At 36.4% G+C, this 17,084-nt stretch overlaps 1 protein-coding gene across 4 annotated transcripts in view; it reads right to left on the bottom strand.

Annotated features, from left to right (window-relative positions):
- The window catches only part of PDSS2 (decaprenyl diphosphate synthase subunit 2), a 112,616-nt gene that overhangs the window by 24,139 nt on the left and 71,393 nt on the right, over nt 1–17,084 (bottom strand). For all 4 annotated transcript variants that reach the window (XR_005629613.1, XM_039727252.1, XM_039727258.1 and 1 more), the window contains exon 4: nt 1,949–2,023. Coding sequence is in view for 3 of the 4 variants with exons in the window: in XM_039727252.1 (XP_039583186.1) it covers nt 1,949–2,023 (75 nt within the window). In the remaining variant the exon portion in view is untranslated. The remainder of the gene's footprint in view (nt 1–1,948; nt 2,024–17,084) is intronic.

Genomic DNA, 17,084 nt, shown 5'->3' with positions numbered 1-17,084 from the left:
TCACTGAAACAAAATAAGTCCTTGCTATTTGTAACTGGGCCAGGGCAGGGTAAATGTCATGCAGCTGCACTTAAGTTTATCTCACACTTCCCCTTGCAATCCACACATGTGGACAGCTTCAGTAAGGCAACAGAAAATAGAAAAGGAATGATTAAGAAAGAAAATATAAAGATCTTCTGCAGTGGCAGTAACCCAAATGAGTCCACAAGATTTCTCATTTACAGAGGGGCCATGGTTTCAAGGAAATGCAGTTTCATTGATGAGATGAACCTGTACAGCTTTACCTCTATACCTGAAAAAGTAGAAAGTAGATGAGTGTTTTTAAAATATACCTGCAATCTACTCATATTTAGAAATCTGCTGGAATATGGAAAACAACATTTGAACTATACTTGGCAAAAATCTCAAAGATGTCATCTATTTTAACATATAACCCTGAGCATGGTCCTTGGCTGAGGTCAGTTTATACACAGGTTAAACACAGCAGGTGCAGAAGCACCGCCAGGTTCCCAACACTGTCCTCCTGCCACACTTCCACCCAGGATCCAGTCCTGAGAGGTGCCAGAGGACTCTCCAGGCATGCCATCCTTTCCATGCATCCCAGGGGCCATGGGCAGCTCCTGAGTGTGCCATTACTGCTGTCCTGGAGGCTCTCACTCAGCTCGGCAGTGTGATCATTCCTTTCCCTGGCTTCAGTCAAAATGACAGATACGCCTCAGTGAGGTCAGTTTTAGTGACATGGCTTTGCTGCTGCAGAGCAGGAGAGACACAGAGCGTCCAGGGGAGCAGCACCCTCCAGAACACAGCACTGCTGTCCAGTGCCCACTGTGTGTTGCTTGGTGCAGAGGCATCAGGGCAGGCATCTGCTGTAGCAGCAGCCCATGAGAACAGCATTTTACCATGGTATCAATTTGTTACATATGACAACACAGCAATAGTAAACCAGGGCTGCAATTTCAGTACACAACACCTGCTGAACCGTGAGATTCAGGTCTCCAAGGCAAGTGAGACAGCACCACTAGAAGTGAATCTATCTACCTCAGTGGACTTCAAAATCAATACTCACATATACAGAGTGCTCATCAGTGACTGAAAACTTGCTATGATGAAACCTGTAGAGGTCATGGCAGCTTTAAATTACTGATTTTATTGCATATGTTAAGACATGCAATAAAATGAAAAAATGGAAAAAAACTCTAGTTTGAAAGTAAATGAAAAAATGAAAAAAACTCTTTTTTGCTCCAACATGCAAGACTAATTAAAAAATGGCCTCTAGATATTCTAGTAAAGATAAAAATACCTACATCTAAATTTGACCAATTTTCATCTACTGTTCTTGCCAAACAATAACACAGAATATCTGCAATTGCCTTTGACGAAATACAAGATTATTTGTTGTGAAATACTGGCAGCTATTACCTTGGCCCATGCTGACTTCTGAAATATGTGCACAGTGACTTCTGATGGAGAAGAACACAGGGCTACACTCCTAGCACTCCAGGACAAAACCCAGAAGAAAGGACACGTCATAAATTTGGGAAAAAGCATTCTGTAAACCTCTTTGGGCTTGGAAACAAGAGCTTTGACATGAAAATACTAATGATGTAGACAACATAGTAATGAATACCTCTAAGAGAACCTTGGCTAGGAACCTCTGGAAGCATTTGGAAAGCCTGTAGTAAGATGTGCCTAGATCTCCTGGTAATGACACATGACAGTATTCTATTAAGCACTCACAAAAACAAAATACTTCCTCCTTGAGTATTTCTAGAAACTTCTATCAGAGCTTACAGGTGTCATAATGATATTACTGCTGAAACCCACCAGGACCAACAACTCTTGTGCCCTCTCCTTCCTTTTAAACAGGTGAGAAAGTCATTGTATTTACAGCAGTCACACATTAATATCACCAATTGCCTAGGGTACATAAATCTAGTTAAATTCTTACCTCAGATGATTTTGAGTTTTCATAATATATCCCTTGAACTAAGTCACCAATAGCACTTGAAATGAGTTCCACAACCTGTAAAAGAAAAGAAGAAAAAGCCTTACATCTTTAATTATCACCAAATTGACTAACAAAGCTACTGCCAGATTTCCAGAGAGATGAAGCAGGAAGAAAGCTAATTGTGAAAGACTTCAGGATTTACTGAGATATAATCTGTGATATGTCTCTGCTAAAACATCTACTACAGTAACTCTTCTATCAAAGTTTTAAGTTAATATAAATGAAAAACAAGACTTGTTTTTCCTACAGTGTGAACTATAGAGTGTATTCTCACAAGGACGTTCACAGAACCAACAAATCCCAGTTCATGAATATGAGACAGTACCTCATCTGGGCTTTGTTTTGTTTTGTTTTTTTCCTGCCAAGTAAATACTTCACAATACCTCTCCTTGGGAGCTGTTAAAATTCTAATCTTCGTGGCTAATACAGAAAAGTCAGAATCCATAGAAAGGTAACCTTTCAAACGTGATCATTTGGTATTCAGGTGCCCTGGGAATGCACTGTGGATGTATTTAGTGCATGGCCTGAGGCTCAGCTGTACCACATACACTGAAAGTCTGCAACACGGGAATGTTTAAATCAGATTTATCAATCTGTATTATCTTCAGGGTTCAGGCTTTTTATTTTATTCAAGCGAAGCCTAAAAATCTGAACTTGATCCAGAATGTAAAACAAGTAGTCCACGGTCTCCCTGGAACTACTGTAAAATTTAAAGTTGTGCACATGAACTGTCTTAATTGGAACAAAATACTCAGATTTATTGTAAAATTAAATGCAGGCATTTCAAATAAGCACACCTTAAGGCTACCTCTGGTTGCTCACAAAGTTTTAATTTCTTGAATGTTTAATTTCCTATGCATATGAGTCTGTATCTGATTCCTCTTTTTGCTTCCTAAAATTCAATGTAATTCTTATTGAATTAAAAGATTTAGTTTCAATTGTTATCATTCTTGTAACTGAAGACAAGAAGTCAAATGATAAAAGCCCTAATGGAAAGATATTCTAACATTTAGGCATGCTTTATTTGATAATAAAACCACATTTGTATGCTAGTTTTGAGTACTAGCAGAAAGGTTGTGTTTTCTTTTTTTTAAACACTGGTTCATATACATATTCATATACACACAGCAAGCGCTAACTTTAGAAATGGTGCTGATTAAAAGTCATGTTTTTTCTTGCAATGCATATGGGTTAATTTGCAAGACCTACAAAAACAGCCTGAAAAAAAAAAAAATCACATTGCCCTTTAGGAAACTAGACACCAAAGAAATATTGTAGCAATATGAGCTTTGAAGGAACTGAAAGGACAATGATCCTACAGTGTTACCAGATGTGTTGAGTTATTTAAGCCCCTTTTTTTTTTTAAGGTATCAGATAAGCCTTATTCCCAAATCCAGGAGGACTGAGTATCGCCAATAGGTCTATGAAAGTCTGTAACTAAATGCCCAGGATCAGATTGTATTACAGTTTATACAAGCAACATCCCAAGATTCTTCTGATGGCTAGGACACATAATACAGATCAATCACTCACTCAAAAATGTTATGGTTTGTGAAATGGTCTGAGCTCAGAGACCTACACTGGTAATACGAAGAGGAATTTACAAAGACACAGAGTCCTACTCTAAATGTCAAAGTGATAGTATGAACTTTTAACAATGCAGCTGGCTCTGGATAACTAGACCTTTTCCTCTCTTGCCTGAAACTCTAGACTGAGCAGGACCCTGTTTTGGGGTTTCTTTTTTCCACCTCTCCTCCCTCTTTTTAGTGCAACTCTACTCTCCAAGGCAATTTTAACTGACTTAATACAAGCTTGGTGAAACATTTGTGAACAATTGTACCTCTTCCTCTAAGAGTTTATAGAACATCCTAGGAGAACGACAGAACTACTATTTAGAATAATCCTTATTATATTAGATACCATTTAGTGACATATTGAGTATTATATGTTAGTGAGAATTTAGTATTAATATTACCCCCCTTATTTCCAAATATATATTAAAAATACTTCTAAGGTAAATGTAAGGCTATACAGATCACTACCAGGAATGGAATTCCAGTTTCAAGAGCACAGTGGGATGCTTGCATGAGGCTCTGTTACCTCACCAACCCTTATATCTGATCTCTTGCTTAACATCAGTGGCCTGGGGTCCTGAGCACTGAGGAAAGAAATGAGAAACGAGGAAACCAGGCAATTTTCCTCTGCATCCCAAAACGACAGAGGAAGAAAAATTATTACGGATTCAGTAGTACTCATGAAATGATACAGTGTCTAGCTCTTATGTAGCACTTTTCATCAGAAAATTTGAAAGCAATCAACATCTCCTGTTAAATTTATTCCCTACTGTTTTATATAAGGAAAAAATGGCTACAGTGAACTGATTTTCCAGAAAATCATGCAGTTTGCCAGCACAGGAGCAGCAAACACTATCTGAGCTGTCTTCATTCTCATTGCTGCCTTTCTGCCTGACCAGTGCTGACATTTCTGAGATGTAAGTCTGAGGAGACAGAAGTTAGGTGAAAAATGAAGTGCTCTCAACTGCTTCTCTTCTGACAGTTGAGCTCCATTTTGAAAAGGTTCAGAGAAGAGGGAAGAGAAGAAAGAATTGCCAGAATTAGTGCTTGAAAACAGCATCCCAAAAGAGACCAAAGACAGCCTATTCATAACCTCTCTTCCCACTGTTTTCCACTCCTCAACATGTTTTTGAGAAGCCTGGTTCCTCATAGGTACTCGGGATGAGCAGGAGCAACCACACGCTGAGAGAAAACAAACTTCCACCGTATTTTTCATTTTCCACTCTGCATCAGCATCTTCCAAAGTGCTGTTTTAGACTGGGTATTGCCCAGGGGATAACCCATTATTGCAGGTGACAAATGCACAGGCAAGTGATTCCATATCCTTTAAACACATTTTGCAATAGTGCTGCCAGTGCTTCTTCTTTTGTTTTTCTTTACAAGGAGGTATTACTTCAACACTTTTTCTAGGGATGTGTTCTTCTGCTTTTAAAAAGTCAACACAAAGGCCATCTGTTTAGGATGAATACAGGGAAAAGAGATGGATTGTTAAAGCTAAAAACTCTCCTACTACTTAGGCAGACTAGGTGTATAACATGATGTAAATTCTGGACACAACAATTTGACTGCTCATTCCACAGCAAGGTAGAACACATGCTCTGACCTCTCAAATTCATCCAAATATAAAATAGTTCAAAAGATGATGCTGTGTTTCAGTCCCAGAAGAGAGAAGAGCTCTATAGGAAGATGATGCTGTGTTTCAGTCCCAGAAGAGCTCTATAGGGCTAAAGAGCAGAAATTTGGTGAAACTTAATATACCCATTTCAGGTTGTTTATCAAAAAAGCAGAGCTTTAGCCCTTCAAGACTTTTTAATTTTACTTTGAGTCTAATTACACAAGCTCAAAATTTCTATATATTACTTGAAAAAATAAATATAAATGTTGGTAATTCACTTAGTTCACAAACTTACTCAGGACATCCAACCAATGAATGTCCTCCTTAATTTTCCTGAAATTAGAATTTAATGTAGTTTCCTGAGGACTTATCTATAAGAGCTCAGAATTCCCAAACCATCATACATGGTGTCACATGGGCTACCTGTTCACTGTTGCAGGTACAGCAGCCCAGTTCATGACTGCAGTTGCCTGTCAAGGAAGATTCAACTCTGTCTAGAGAAAAAGGCTTATTTTAATGGAAGTGAAGCTCCATGCTGGAAGAAATGCAGGGAAATCACAGAATAGAAGACATTTTGGTAGAGTACTTTCACCAGAGTTAAAAGATATGATTCAGACTCTATCAAGCACAGTAGAAAGAATGAGCCCCACTCATCCTTCACAAGGTTTTTAAACAACCTGGATGAAAAGACAACACCAGTGTCATCAATTCAGCAACACAAGCACTTTGCTCTCTTCACTCATCTTCAAAACACTTTGTGTAAAGTTTACTGCAACATAACACCACTTAAAGGTTTTTCCCTGGTTTTCATTCTAGTTTACAAAAGGAATGAATCTGAGCTCCATTCAAAGAATGGGCATTTTATTTCAAATTCAACAGCTGAAATGGAATTGATTACACAGACCACTCTGTTTCAGAGTAGTAACGTGGTGTCTCTCCAGACTCTACTGGATATTTTCAAGGGAAACATCACAGAAAGGATGAAGCTCTTGTGGGAAGACAGGAAGCAGCACTAGGAAGAACACAGCAATAGGTATAACTTTGTTCTTCATCTCTCACAGTTTCTATTTGACAAACTTCCTTAGCTTTGCCAAATTCCTTCCGAGAAGGACCACAAGTAATTCCTTCCATCCTTACGTTGAAACAATACCCTTTCCTCACACATCTGCAATTGACAGACCCTAATCCCTGCTGCTGATGTGCAGATTTGAAAATGTAGCAGGACTTCTCCACAGAAATAAAGAAGAAAATTAGATGGGTCTCCTGACCATTATATATACACAGATAAAAATTCCTTCAGCTTGCATGTCCCACCCCAAAGAAGCACTAGTTTGAGAAATGCACTGACACTCAAAAACTCCACAGAAAGTTGACCCAACAACATTCCAACACTAGGAAGCTAAAGACAAAACTCAGCAAAGAGCTGATTTTTGGATTTTGATTGTTCAATAATAACTTAAAAAAACCCCAAAAACCAGGGGGAGTGGGGGTGGAGTGAAAACTGTAAGGAGTTCCAAGAACAGTGAAATTCAGTTTTCTTTCCTGGTAATCTCCTCTTTAGTCATACAGGTAACCAAGTGTGCCAGCCTACAGAATGTTTTGTTTTTTTTTTAAAATCTAATGTTTATTGAATCCTATTGGATTTATTGTATGAAATAATCTTGAGCTTTACTGCCTTTTGGATCTGGCTGTCTCTTAGCAGTGAAAACACAGGAAGGACAGTGATTTGCCTTTCCAGCATGCTTTAAGTGGTCTTGGAAAACAGTTATGGTTTTCTTCATTCTTTAATGATGAATTAGTAGCAAACTGCAATATAACAATACAGTGTAAACACCCCACTACTTGTTAAGACGGTGCTTCTAAAACATAAAAAATAATCAGCAGATGTCAATTTGTAAATTGCTATATATTGTTAAATATCTACCTTAAGGTCAGCCTGCCTTAGGGATTTTCACCAGTGTTAAGTTATCCTTTTTATGCTGATGCAGCACTATCTACAAAATTGGATTTCATCAGTGTAAAGACTTTTAATGCATAATTCAGTCATTTTCCTTAAGCACAACTTAGCCAACAGATGAAATATAACTTTCCTTGTCTACTTCCACATGATACCTTACACAGTTTCTTAATACCTTTGCAGATCCAGGGCAGCAGATCCTTGCACTAAAGTACTGAACAACTGTTGCTGCTGCTGAGTGACCCAGGTTAGAGAAATACCTGATTGCTTCAGCTTGACCATTTTGGATGGGTAATTTCATTACAACTTTCTTCTACATAAAACAGTGAAAGAAGAAGGTTTGGTGACTACAGGGTTCTATAAACACCTCCCCATCCATAAGTGATAGAGGAGAGCATGGTTATAAAATGCTGCTCCCAGTCATGCTGGGATATGTTCATGTTGTGAACATATCCCAGTTTAATAGTTGTCATGCAGACAACTATTAAACAGGGATACGTTCACCAATGAATTCAGGATTAAAGTGAATAACACAAATTGTACCTGCAAGTAGCATCTACTATTTTGAACAGTCTGTACCTGAACAAATGTAAATCAGAAGACAAATTAGCATCTGACAGAGGGAATCAACTTAATGAAGCTGCAGATGTTTGTTAAACTAACAAATCAACAACTACTTTTACCAGGGGTAGCAGCAATCAGATTCTAGACTCCAAGTAAAATGCTTTGAATTTCAAAACACTGATATTAACAAGCAGTTACAGTCCATCGAGAAATTCAATATTCTTTCTAGCCAACAAGAAGTCAAATACATCAGCATTTTGATTAAAAATACAATTAACATATTTATATTACTTTTAAAATTTTATGCATTTTACCATATTATTACACTGAAACCGAGATATTAAGGCACTTTTATAAAAAATTTTATCATGGAAAGGTTCACTTTAAATAGAAGCTTTACAGCAATGAAAAGAGAAGGGAAGATATATAATCTATTGCCCTATTTACACGGCACATCTATTTTAGCCTCTCCTGCAGTACAACACCTGATGGGAAGGAATGCAGAAGAGGGAACCAAATTCTCCTCAACAGTGCCCTCTGACAGGATAAGGCAACAGGCACAAATGAAAACATGAAAAGCAACCTGGATACAGGAAAATAGTCTATTGTGACGGTGTCCAACAATGGATCAGGTTGCCCAAAGGGGTTGCAAAGTCTCCATTTTGGGAGGTACTTAAAATCCATCTGGACATAGTCCTGGGCAACTGTCTGTAGCTGACCCTGCTTGAATGAGGGTTTTGGACTTCATGATCTCCAGAGATCCCTGTCAGCCTCAAGCACTCTGTGACACCAGCAGCTTCTGGAGAAGGACCACAGCTGATTTTACATATTTACATCTGCAGCATCAGTAACAACTTTCCTCATCTTTGAAATAATACACTCAAGGTTATGCAGCTGGTGACAAATACTCTCTTAGGTAAAAGTTAAGTTTACTGATTGTACTAGGAATAGATTTCCCTATTATAAATAGCTACATTCTTGGGAGACTAAGAAAGGCCATGCAGACTAATCTTAGATTGTTATCTCTATTGCTAACAGCTTTGAATTGCAAACAAATCACCACAAAAATATATTTTCACTTTTTAAAATTCTATTGTCTGTTGAAGTCATACTCCAGGTGTACAGCTGAATATATACCAGCCACTATAACCTCCAGTCCTGCAAAACTGTATATTAACTGTCTCGTCATGAAAATCCACCTCTAGGAAAAAAAAAAAAAGTCTGTTTCACATAATATTGGGACAGCATTTCACCCAGTATAGATCTGATTGCTTTTTATTCTCCTATGCACTCTCAATAGGAATTTTACTATGTCTGAGAAACAGATTTTGAATAAAGCCATGAAAACAAAACTTTGGATCTTCCATTTCTTCAACTATAAAGAGAATGAAGCTGACATTGCAAATATAATTTCTGGAGGTCATCACCTTAGAATCATAGAATCATTACATTAGGAAAGACCTTTAAGATCATCAAGGCCAAACTAAGCCCAGGACTGTCAAATCCACTGCCAAACCATGTCTCTAAGCATCACATTTACACATCTTTTAAAGACTTCCATGCATGGTGACTCAACCCTGTACAGCCTCTTCCAGTGCTTTTGTTGAAGAAATTTCATCGGTACTCTCATTTCACATACCTGTTCAGTGAAAATTCTTTTTCATTTTATAATTTGTGTAAGGACTAAAGCTACTTAGCAATGAATTCCTCCATGATTATTCACAGCTGTGAAAGAAAAAGCTTTAACAAACATCTCTGTTTAAGAAATGCAGGCAGTGCCAATACCTACTGTAATTTAGTGGTGAATGAAGTAGCAGAATTGCTGGCTCTTGAGAGCCCTTCCCCACAGAACACATCTCATGCAGAATAAAACATCATATAACCAAAAGTTTTCATTGCTTCAATTTCTTAGAATAAATTTTGTTTTCTTTTGAATATCTATTTGCTACATATTCCGGCATTGATCTTGGATACATACTCTTGTTAACTGTCACAGAAAGATCAAATTCAGACATTTTTTAATGTTTGTCTTAAATCTTTCAAAGGTAATTTCTCTGAAAAGGGAGGGGGTTTCACTTTAGAAAAAAGAAAAAAGTTTCATTCCAAAATTTGGCTTTAACATTCAATTAAATTTGTATGTGTGTATATATACACACACAGAGAGATACATACATACACATATTTAATATGCACATATATATCTCAAGCCTGTAAATACTTCTGACTCAAAGTATTTGTGTTCACTACTAGACAACTGCCAATTCAGTGCTGTACATTAAGGGAGCAAATGTAAGTGGAGCAGACCCCAGCTACTCAGAACTCATTAGTGATTGTCTTGAGATGTTGAATGACCTTTGACTTTCATCAGATTCAGCCTTTCTTCAGTTGCTTTAGTTTTTATCTTCACTGATGTTTAGTCATCTCTGAAAAGCCCTCTCTCTCATGTAGATGGCATATTTGTATTTTCCAAAGCATTCTGTTAATTACGAGGCAAACAGCAGTTCTATAAGACAAAGAATTACTAAACCAGGTGTTAGAAGCAGCTGTGCAGTTTATCTCCAAGGAAGACAATATTTACCTGGAATAATGGCAGGTATTTGGTTAATGAACTCAAGCAGTAAACACTGACTTCAGTCTGCTGGGCAGACCAGAGAAGCAGAAGGACTTGACTGATTGCTACTATGAAGAAGGTGAATTCAAATCTAAGTTGAGGAGACAGTGAGATGATTCAGAGGCAAGAATATTGCTTGGACTTTGTGCAAATTGGTGTAAAGATCTTTGGTAGGCCACTGAAAATTCATCAGAACTGAACAGAAAACTTCCTGAGACTGCCATTCGCTCAATGTGACATTGAGGCAGAATCTCAAACACTCACAATTCTGTTCTCAACAGCACCATGCCTTGAAGCTTTAAAAATATTCTTGCAGTGTATTTTTGGGAAAGATTTTAATCTAGACTTGCTGATACAACCATACCTAAGATGACATATTCTGCTATCAGTCTCAGTTTCAGTCTTTCCATGTTCTGCTACAAGGTACTGTTTGTAAGTCACAGACATCCACGAGGGAAGTGGCAGAAATCACTTTTTTTTTAGAAGTATTTTTTCATGCAGAAGTGGGAGGACAGAAAACAGATTGAAATCTAAACATAAAATTTTCCAGCAGTGCCATGGCCAAGAATCAGAAAAATACACTCTTTTCATGCAGCCATATACTAACCACCATGGAGACCAACTTTGGGAAAGCTTAACAGAAGCATTAGCTTTAAAAACCAGTACAGGAGTACAGGTGCAAAAGGCCACTAAGGTAAAGGATAAACCTATTTGAGGAATGCACTGATTAGGAAGGCAAAGATAAGCAGTTTTAATCTCAAAATTGGCATTCACTGCAACGCAACAGGACTCTTACTGATCTAAAAGGAGACTGTTTCTAACATTATCACAATTACAGATTAAGTCTCATTTTTAGAATTTTAATTAATAAGTTAATAAACTGTGTCAACTAATGCTCTAATTTAACTTCTCTAAAAGATTACTTTTCAAAAATATAACCAAAGTTATTAAGGTAATGAAATTTTACAAATATTCAATTATATTGGTTATACATAGCAAATGTTAAATAGAAAAAAAACCTGTAGAATATTCAGAAAACAGAATGTTTCATTGCTCAGGTGTTGTTTTAGGGGCTACTTCTTGAGAACAATGGCAAAAGGTGCACTTGCCAAGAAACTGTTCCACAGACACAAGCATCAAAGAGACAATGAGAAGAGTACAATGCAGTAATTAGGAGACTCACTAGCATCATTCCACAATTTTAATGTCATCATCAGTGTCATAAAGGCTGTTGCCTCTAATGACAGCAGAAATGCCAGACAAAAGTTTTACAGCAGTAGTGTGGGAAAAATTTGATTACTAGGTACTATAGAAAAAAAATTTAGATAGAAAAAACTAGATACAGATTCCAATGGATTTTAACCTTTTATCTCTAACACACAAGATTCCCCCCTCCCCCCGCCCCCAATACTTTCACCAACTATTACAAAAATTGCCTTTTTCCTACTAAAGGAATTTCACATGGTTGTCAATAAAACTTCGGCAAATAAATCTTATTAAAAATCCAGTGTTTGAGAACATTTGGAAGAAAAACCAATACATGTCCATTAACTGAACATAAAGTTTGTTTCAATTACCAACTCTTTTATATTTTACTTTACAGTAAATGAAATCTAATTTTACCTCTCAAAGGGTATGTAAATTAGTACATTTTGGTGCCATCTAAATATAATAATTATAACAAATAACACTTTTCTTCATTATTATTCGTACATAATTATTAATTATTATGTATTTCTCAGCACTTAAGAGTGTGTTTGCATTCTCCAAAAAAAGCTATGCTAAGTTGTATGACAATATTCAGGATGTGTCTCAATATTTTAAGATACAGAACTGCATATTTAGGGTTGCCTAAGGAAGAGCTTTATTATGTAATAATTCAATCATGGTAGCTATGTTGCCCTGTGTCATCTCCCATTAGTTTAAAGGTTCAAAAACATTAGACTTCTTTCTTGGTTTTCTTCTCCCTCCCAGTATCCAAACAAAACAGTGTTTCTTAAGTGTACTTTTCTGTAAATCAGTTCAGAGCTCTTTAAACTCACCTGCATTTTTCAGTAGTGTCTGGTTTTGAGACATGCCCCTGTGGCATTCTACAATTCTAAATTAAAACAAAAATACTCAACAATATAGATATTATCCTACTCCCTATCTTGTCCAGTACATCATCATTAAGCAGTGCCTCAGGGGAAGGTACACCAAGATAGACATGATAAAGTGCTTCAGAAAAGCTCTTTAATCAGCTCTCTACATAAAAATCTGAAGGTTTTTTTTTTCTTTTTTTTCCCCTCAAGAAGACATCATTATCAAACTTTATAAACTGTATCTTAACCTAATTTGATCTAATCTGATCTCTGCTTCTCCCCACATTCCTGTCACCCAGCTGCTCTGTAAGCTGATAATTTTAAAGATACTCATCTCCAACAGCAGCCTGTACTAGGGAAGAAAAAGAAAGTCAATATGTGAGCAAAGACAAAGAGTTAAAAACAATTAAGAATATATAAGTGATTCGAAAATTATTATCACCAGCTTCAGTTTTCTATATGAACACTGTAACTGGGAGCAAACACATTACTTCTGGTACTCAATATTTCTCCATGATTTTTTATCCTGCCTTGTCTGATCAATAAAGCTACTGAATCCCAGTAGGCAAATTCAGAGTATAGATTTCTCTGTTTATGTTATGTAAAATATAACAAAGATATATGCTGAAAATATACTTAGCAGATATTTACGGTTCAAATCTTTCACCAGAGATAACAAAGAAGAATCTCTCTTTCAAAGTAACTATCATTGCTCTGAAAATAACTTATCTCCACTACACTTAAGAAGGAGGACCTTCTACTTACCTGAAACAAAATGCACCGTTCTGAGGGATGGTAATTTGAATCTATTACAGGTCAGTAGCTGCTAACAGCTGGCTTTACACTGGAAACTATTAACATTTAGTTCCCATTTTAAAAGGGTTTTTCCTGTCAGATTCCTGATAGGTTTTTTTTACAAGTTTATGTTCTCTTGACATCATTCAGGGAAAGAAAAAGTCTGATACAAGTAACACCTTTGTTACATGACATGTAAGAATTAAAATTGTGGATTCCAGCTGGCTTGTTTGTCAATGCTCAAAAATGTCAATTTAAATCAAAAGAGCAACTGGCATAATTTCAGAAAGAAGATGTTCTCCATATCCTTCACTGCACACCAAGGTTGCTTAAGTTCCAGACCGAGCCTTCCCCACAGGACCACAATTGATGCTACAGAAGTAGAAACCATAGCTTATGATAAACAGTTCTTATCTGAAGTGCAGGGCACCTTCAGGTGGTTGTAACAGGGAGACACAGGAGGACTTAAATTAGTAACTTATTGATGTTTATGTAAACACAAGGCTTATTTGATAAACAACCCACTTATGCCTCTAGGAATACATAAACTTAACATAAGGAAATGGATCCACTACATAAGTACTACATCTGTGCTACTGTTTATTTATGAACAAATAATACTTAATAAAACAATGCTCTACAATGTGGTCTTCTGGCAGAGCTCTGCATTGACAGACAAGATTCTTAAATCCAATTCCAAGCTTTCAGCCTGTAGATTTTGAAGTGTTTCTGTGAAGAGCTTAATCATTTCAAGGCACTGAATTACAGTGGGAAAATCGAGTCAATTCTTAAGATTTCAGTAAGAACTACAGAGAACACTACCATAACACATACTTCAGGTTTTTGGGATAGGCTTTTTCTTCCTTTGGGGAGGGTTTGTTGGTTTTTTTTTGTTTTTTTTTGTTGTTGTTTGTTTTGTATATGTTGGGGTTTGGTGGTTTTGTTTTGGTTGTTTGGCTGATTTGTGGGCTTTCTTTCTTTAAATACAAAGGGATGCCCTCTTATCAGTTTATGAAGTTGCAAGGAACGCATTTGCAAATTATTTTACCATTTTCTAGCCGTTGCACTAAAATGCACCATTTCAGCCTTCTGAAGTTTTATGCACCACTCTCTTTAGAGTGTAAGAGCATCAAAACTGGTTTTAATCATGTCTTTTAAACATCTCCTCTATAGTTTTTAAGACAACTGATGGGCATTTTACCCAAGGAAGCACCAGCTTCAATGCTGTGACAGGCTTCTTCCAACTTCTCTGTAACAAACACTGAAAAAGCACATTATTTGATAATATTATGGTCAGTATCCACACATCACTCGTGGTAAAATGCCCATATCCCACATCCACATGACATGTGACAAAAATGCCAATTAATGTTTGTTACTTATGCTATGTTTGCATCTGAATGCCACCCTAAAAATATTATAGGAAGTGCAGGTTACTTAAGCAGAAATCAAAGACAAAACTAACACTTTTTGCTACCAGAGTCAAAGAGGGACTTTTATTCCAAAGATTTGCTTTTAGCAGTTTCATCCCCACATCCTTGTCTAGGCAAACCAAGATAACAAATGTTAAAGACATACTGTCTTCAGATGGCAACGAAGAACCACCCATTAAACAGATCGTTTTACACTTCTTAATAATTTATTAGCACATTTATTTAAAGCTGCTTATGGTCACATATCCCACAGGATAGCTGGGAGGTACCCTGTTTTGTTAGACAACATAATTTACTTTTCCATCACTCCCATACCTACATGTTTACAATGGCTTCCACGTATATATTACATACCTCTTATCATGATCCTAGCATTGGAGCATTGCACACTCAAAATGAGAAAACCTACCAAAATAACTCTGCCATCCATATAAACACACCCCAACCCAATAAGTCAGCACATCACCACACACTACTGCATTGTTAGTTAAGCAGCAAAACACAAACATGCCCTTCCTTGCCAAAGGTTTGCCATTCCACTGCTGATATATCAATTACTGAAAGATCCCAAACCAATTCATCTTTGGGCTCAATTCTGTTCTAAAATCCATGAATTAGCAATAAACAATCTGCTACAGGATGCACTTCTGAAGTAAGGTTTTATCCATCTAATTTTCAATCAACAACATGATTTATCACTGCAATCAGCAGGCCAAGAAGAGCCACCACCCAAAAGGTTAGTTTATATAAGGTGATCAAAAAGTACAAAAGAATTGTTAACACATGTGATCTGATCAATCTAATGCTTTGTACTGTAAAGGCTTTTGAAGAAATTAGTGTTCATTTTCAACAGTTTTTATTACTTAAAAGATGTAGAACTTTGCCATGATTACAAAAATATAGCACTCACATGCATCTGCCCTTCAATATTTCAAGTCTCAGTTGATACCAACTTCTTATTCATAATTAATGTACCAAGATTTTGCAAAGCAGAAAATGAGAATGCTTTCTTCTGAAATGTTATGTGTTCAAAAACCAAAATTTGCAATGATTTTGTAATAGCACAACAGTAGAGTTTACCTTGCAGGAGGCCTTCTAACTGAGAATTAAAGCAATCCAGAGTCCTTGTACCAGAGATCAAAAACCAATAAAACCCAAAACACCACCCCAAAACCTTCTTTAGCAAAACTTTAGCAAAATAATGAGAGATACGAGCACTAGTTTAAAAGAAAACCCCAAAAACACAAACTCTGAGCCTTGATTCTTGTTAACATCATTATAGTAATATTCTATAACAGTAGCAAGAAGAGGAAAATTACTAGGAATTAACAACAACAATTCCTATATTTAATGTTATTTAAAAATCAAAGTGTTACCTAAGGCAATTACCTTGCAGCCTTTTAATATCTACAGGGAAAGCCTAAGGGAAAATAATTGACTTTGCTAATTTTACCCTTGGCAATTATAAAATAGCTCTGCATTTCATTACGACTACAGAATTTCACGTCTAATTGTCAGCCCCGAGAGAAGCAGAGAGATAAATGCATCATACACGAGCTCAGACATGAATTTAACAGACAATAAAATTATCCTGGTAGCAATGAGTTCAGTTATGTTAAAACCCCCTTTAATTTAAATTCTGGTCTACACAATAGCTGTGCATGTCTGTGGAGGTTATGGCTACCATGGTCAGTACCATGCATGATAAAATGCTGCTCATTTCATTAGCCAATTTGCTAAATGCCAGCAAAAAAAGCAGTACTGTGATTTTTACTTTTTACATCAAAGAACACAAAACATTATGAAGGAAAAAAGTCACAGTTATTTCACACTGCTAAAAAACAGATGCCAGATTTGAAAATTCATCATTTACAAAAGAATAAATACAGTATGTTTAAATCATTGCACCTGTCAAGAGATTTCTATAGCTTGTATTTCAATTTTTCTAACTTTGCTAGTAGGGTTAGACGTATGAAAAAGAATAATTTACTAAGTCAATCAGTTTCCATAATGGCATCCCACTTATCGTATGTAGAAGCTATGAAAGTATTTAGATGTCAGAAAAATGAAAAAAAGTGCTAAAATGTTTTGGCAGAATTTTCCAACATGCAGTATAATGATTGCTTAAAAAAAAAAAAAAGTATTTCTTTGCACTTGTGCTTCATTTCACTGTAGGCTTGTTTCCTGGCAAGTCTTCAGGGATTATACATTCCTGCTGCAATACTTAATGATGTACTAAATGCAAAGTAATAGTTGCTACATTTTGTAAAAGTTTCCTCTTGTGTTGAAACAGAAAAATGATGTAGTTAAGGTTAAATCCTTTGGTCTGTCTTGAGAAACTTACAGGGTACTAAAAAGAATGAACTGATACAAATTAATAATAATTACTAAAATCAATTACACCCCATTTTGATTATGGTGTGCACTATTTAAACTTTTTTTGCTA

The sequence above is a fragment of the Passer montanus genome, unplaced genomic scaffold, assembly GCF_014805655.1.
Source record: "Passer montanus isolate IOZ18808 unplaced genomic scaffold, ASM1480565v1 scaffold11, whole genome shotgun sequence".
NCBI lineage: Eukaryota > Metazoa > Chordata > Aves > Passeriformes > Passeridae > Passer > Passer montanus.
The sequence above is the reverse complement of the archived record's forward strand: the minus strand, read 5'-3'. Positions and strand labels throughout refer to the sequence as shown.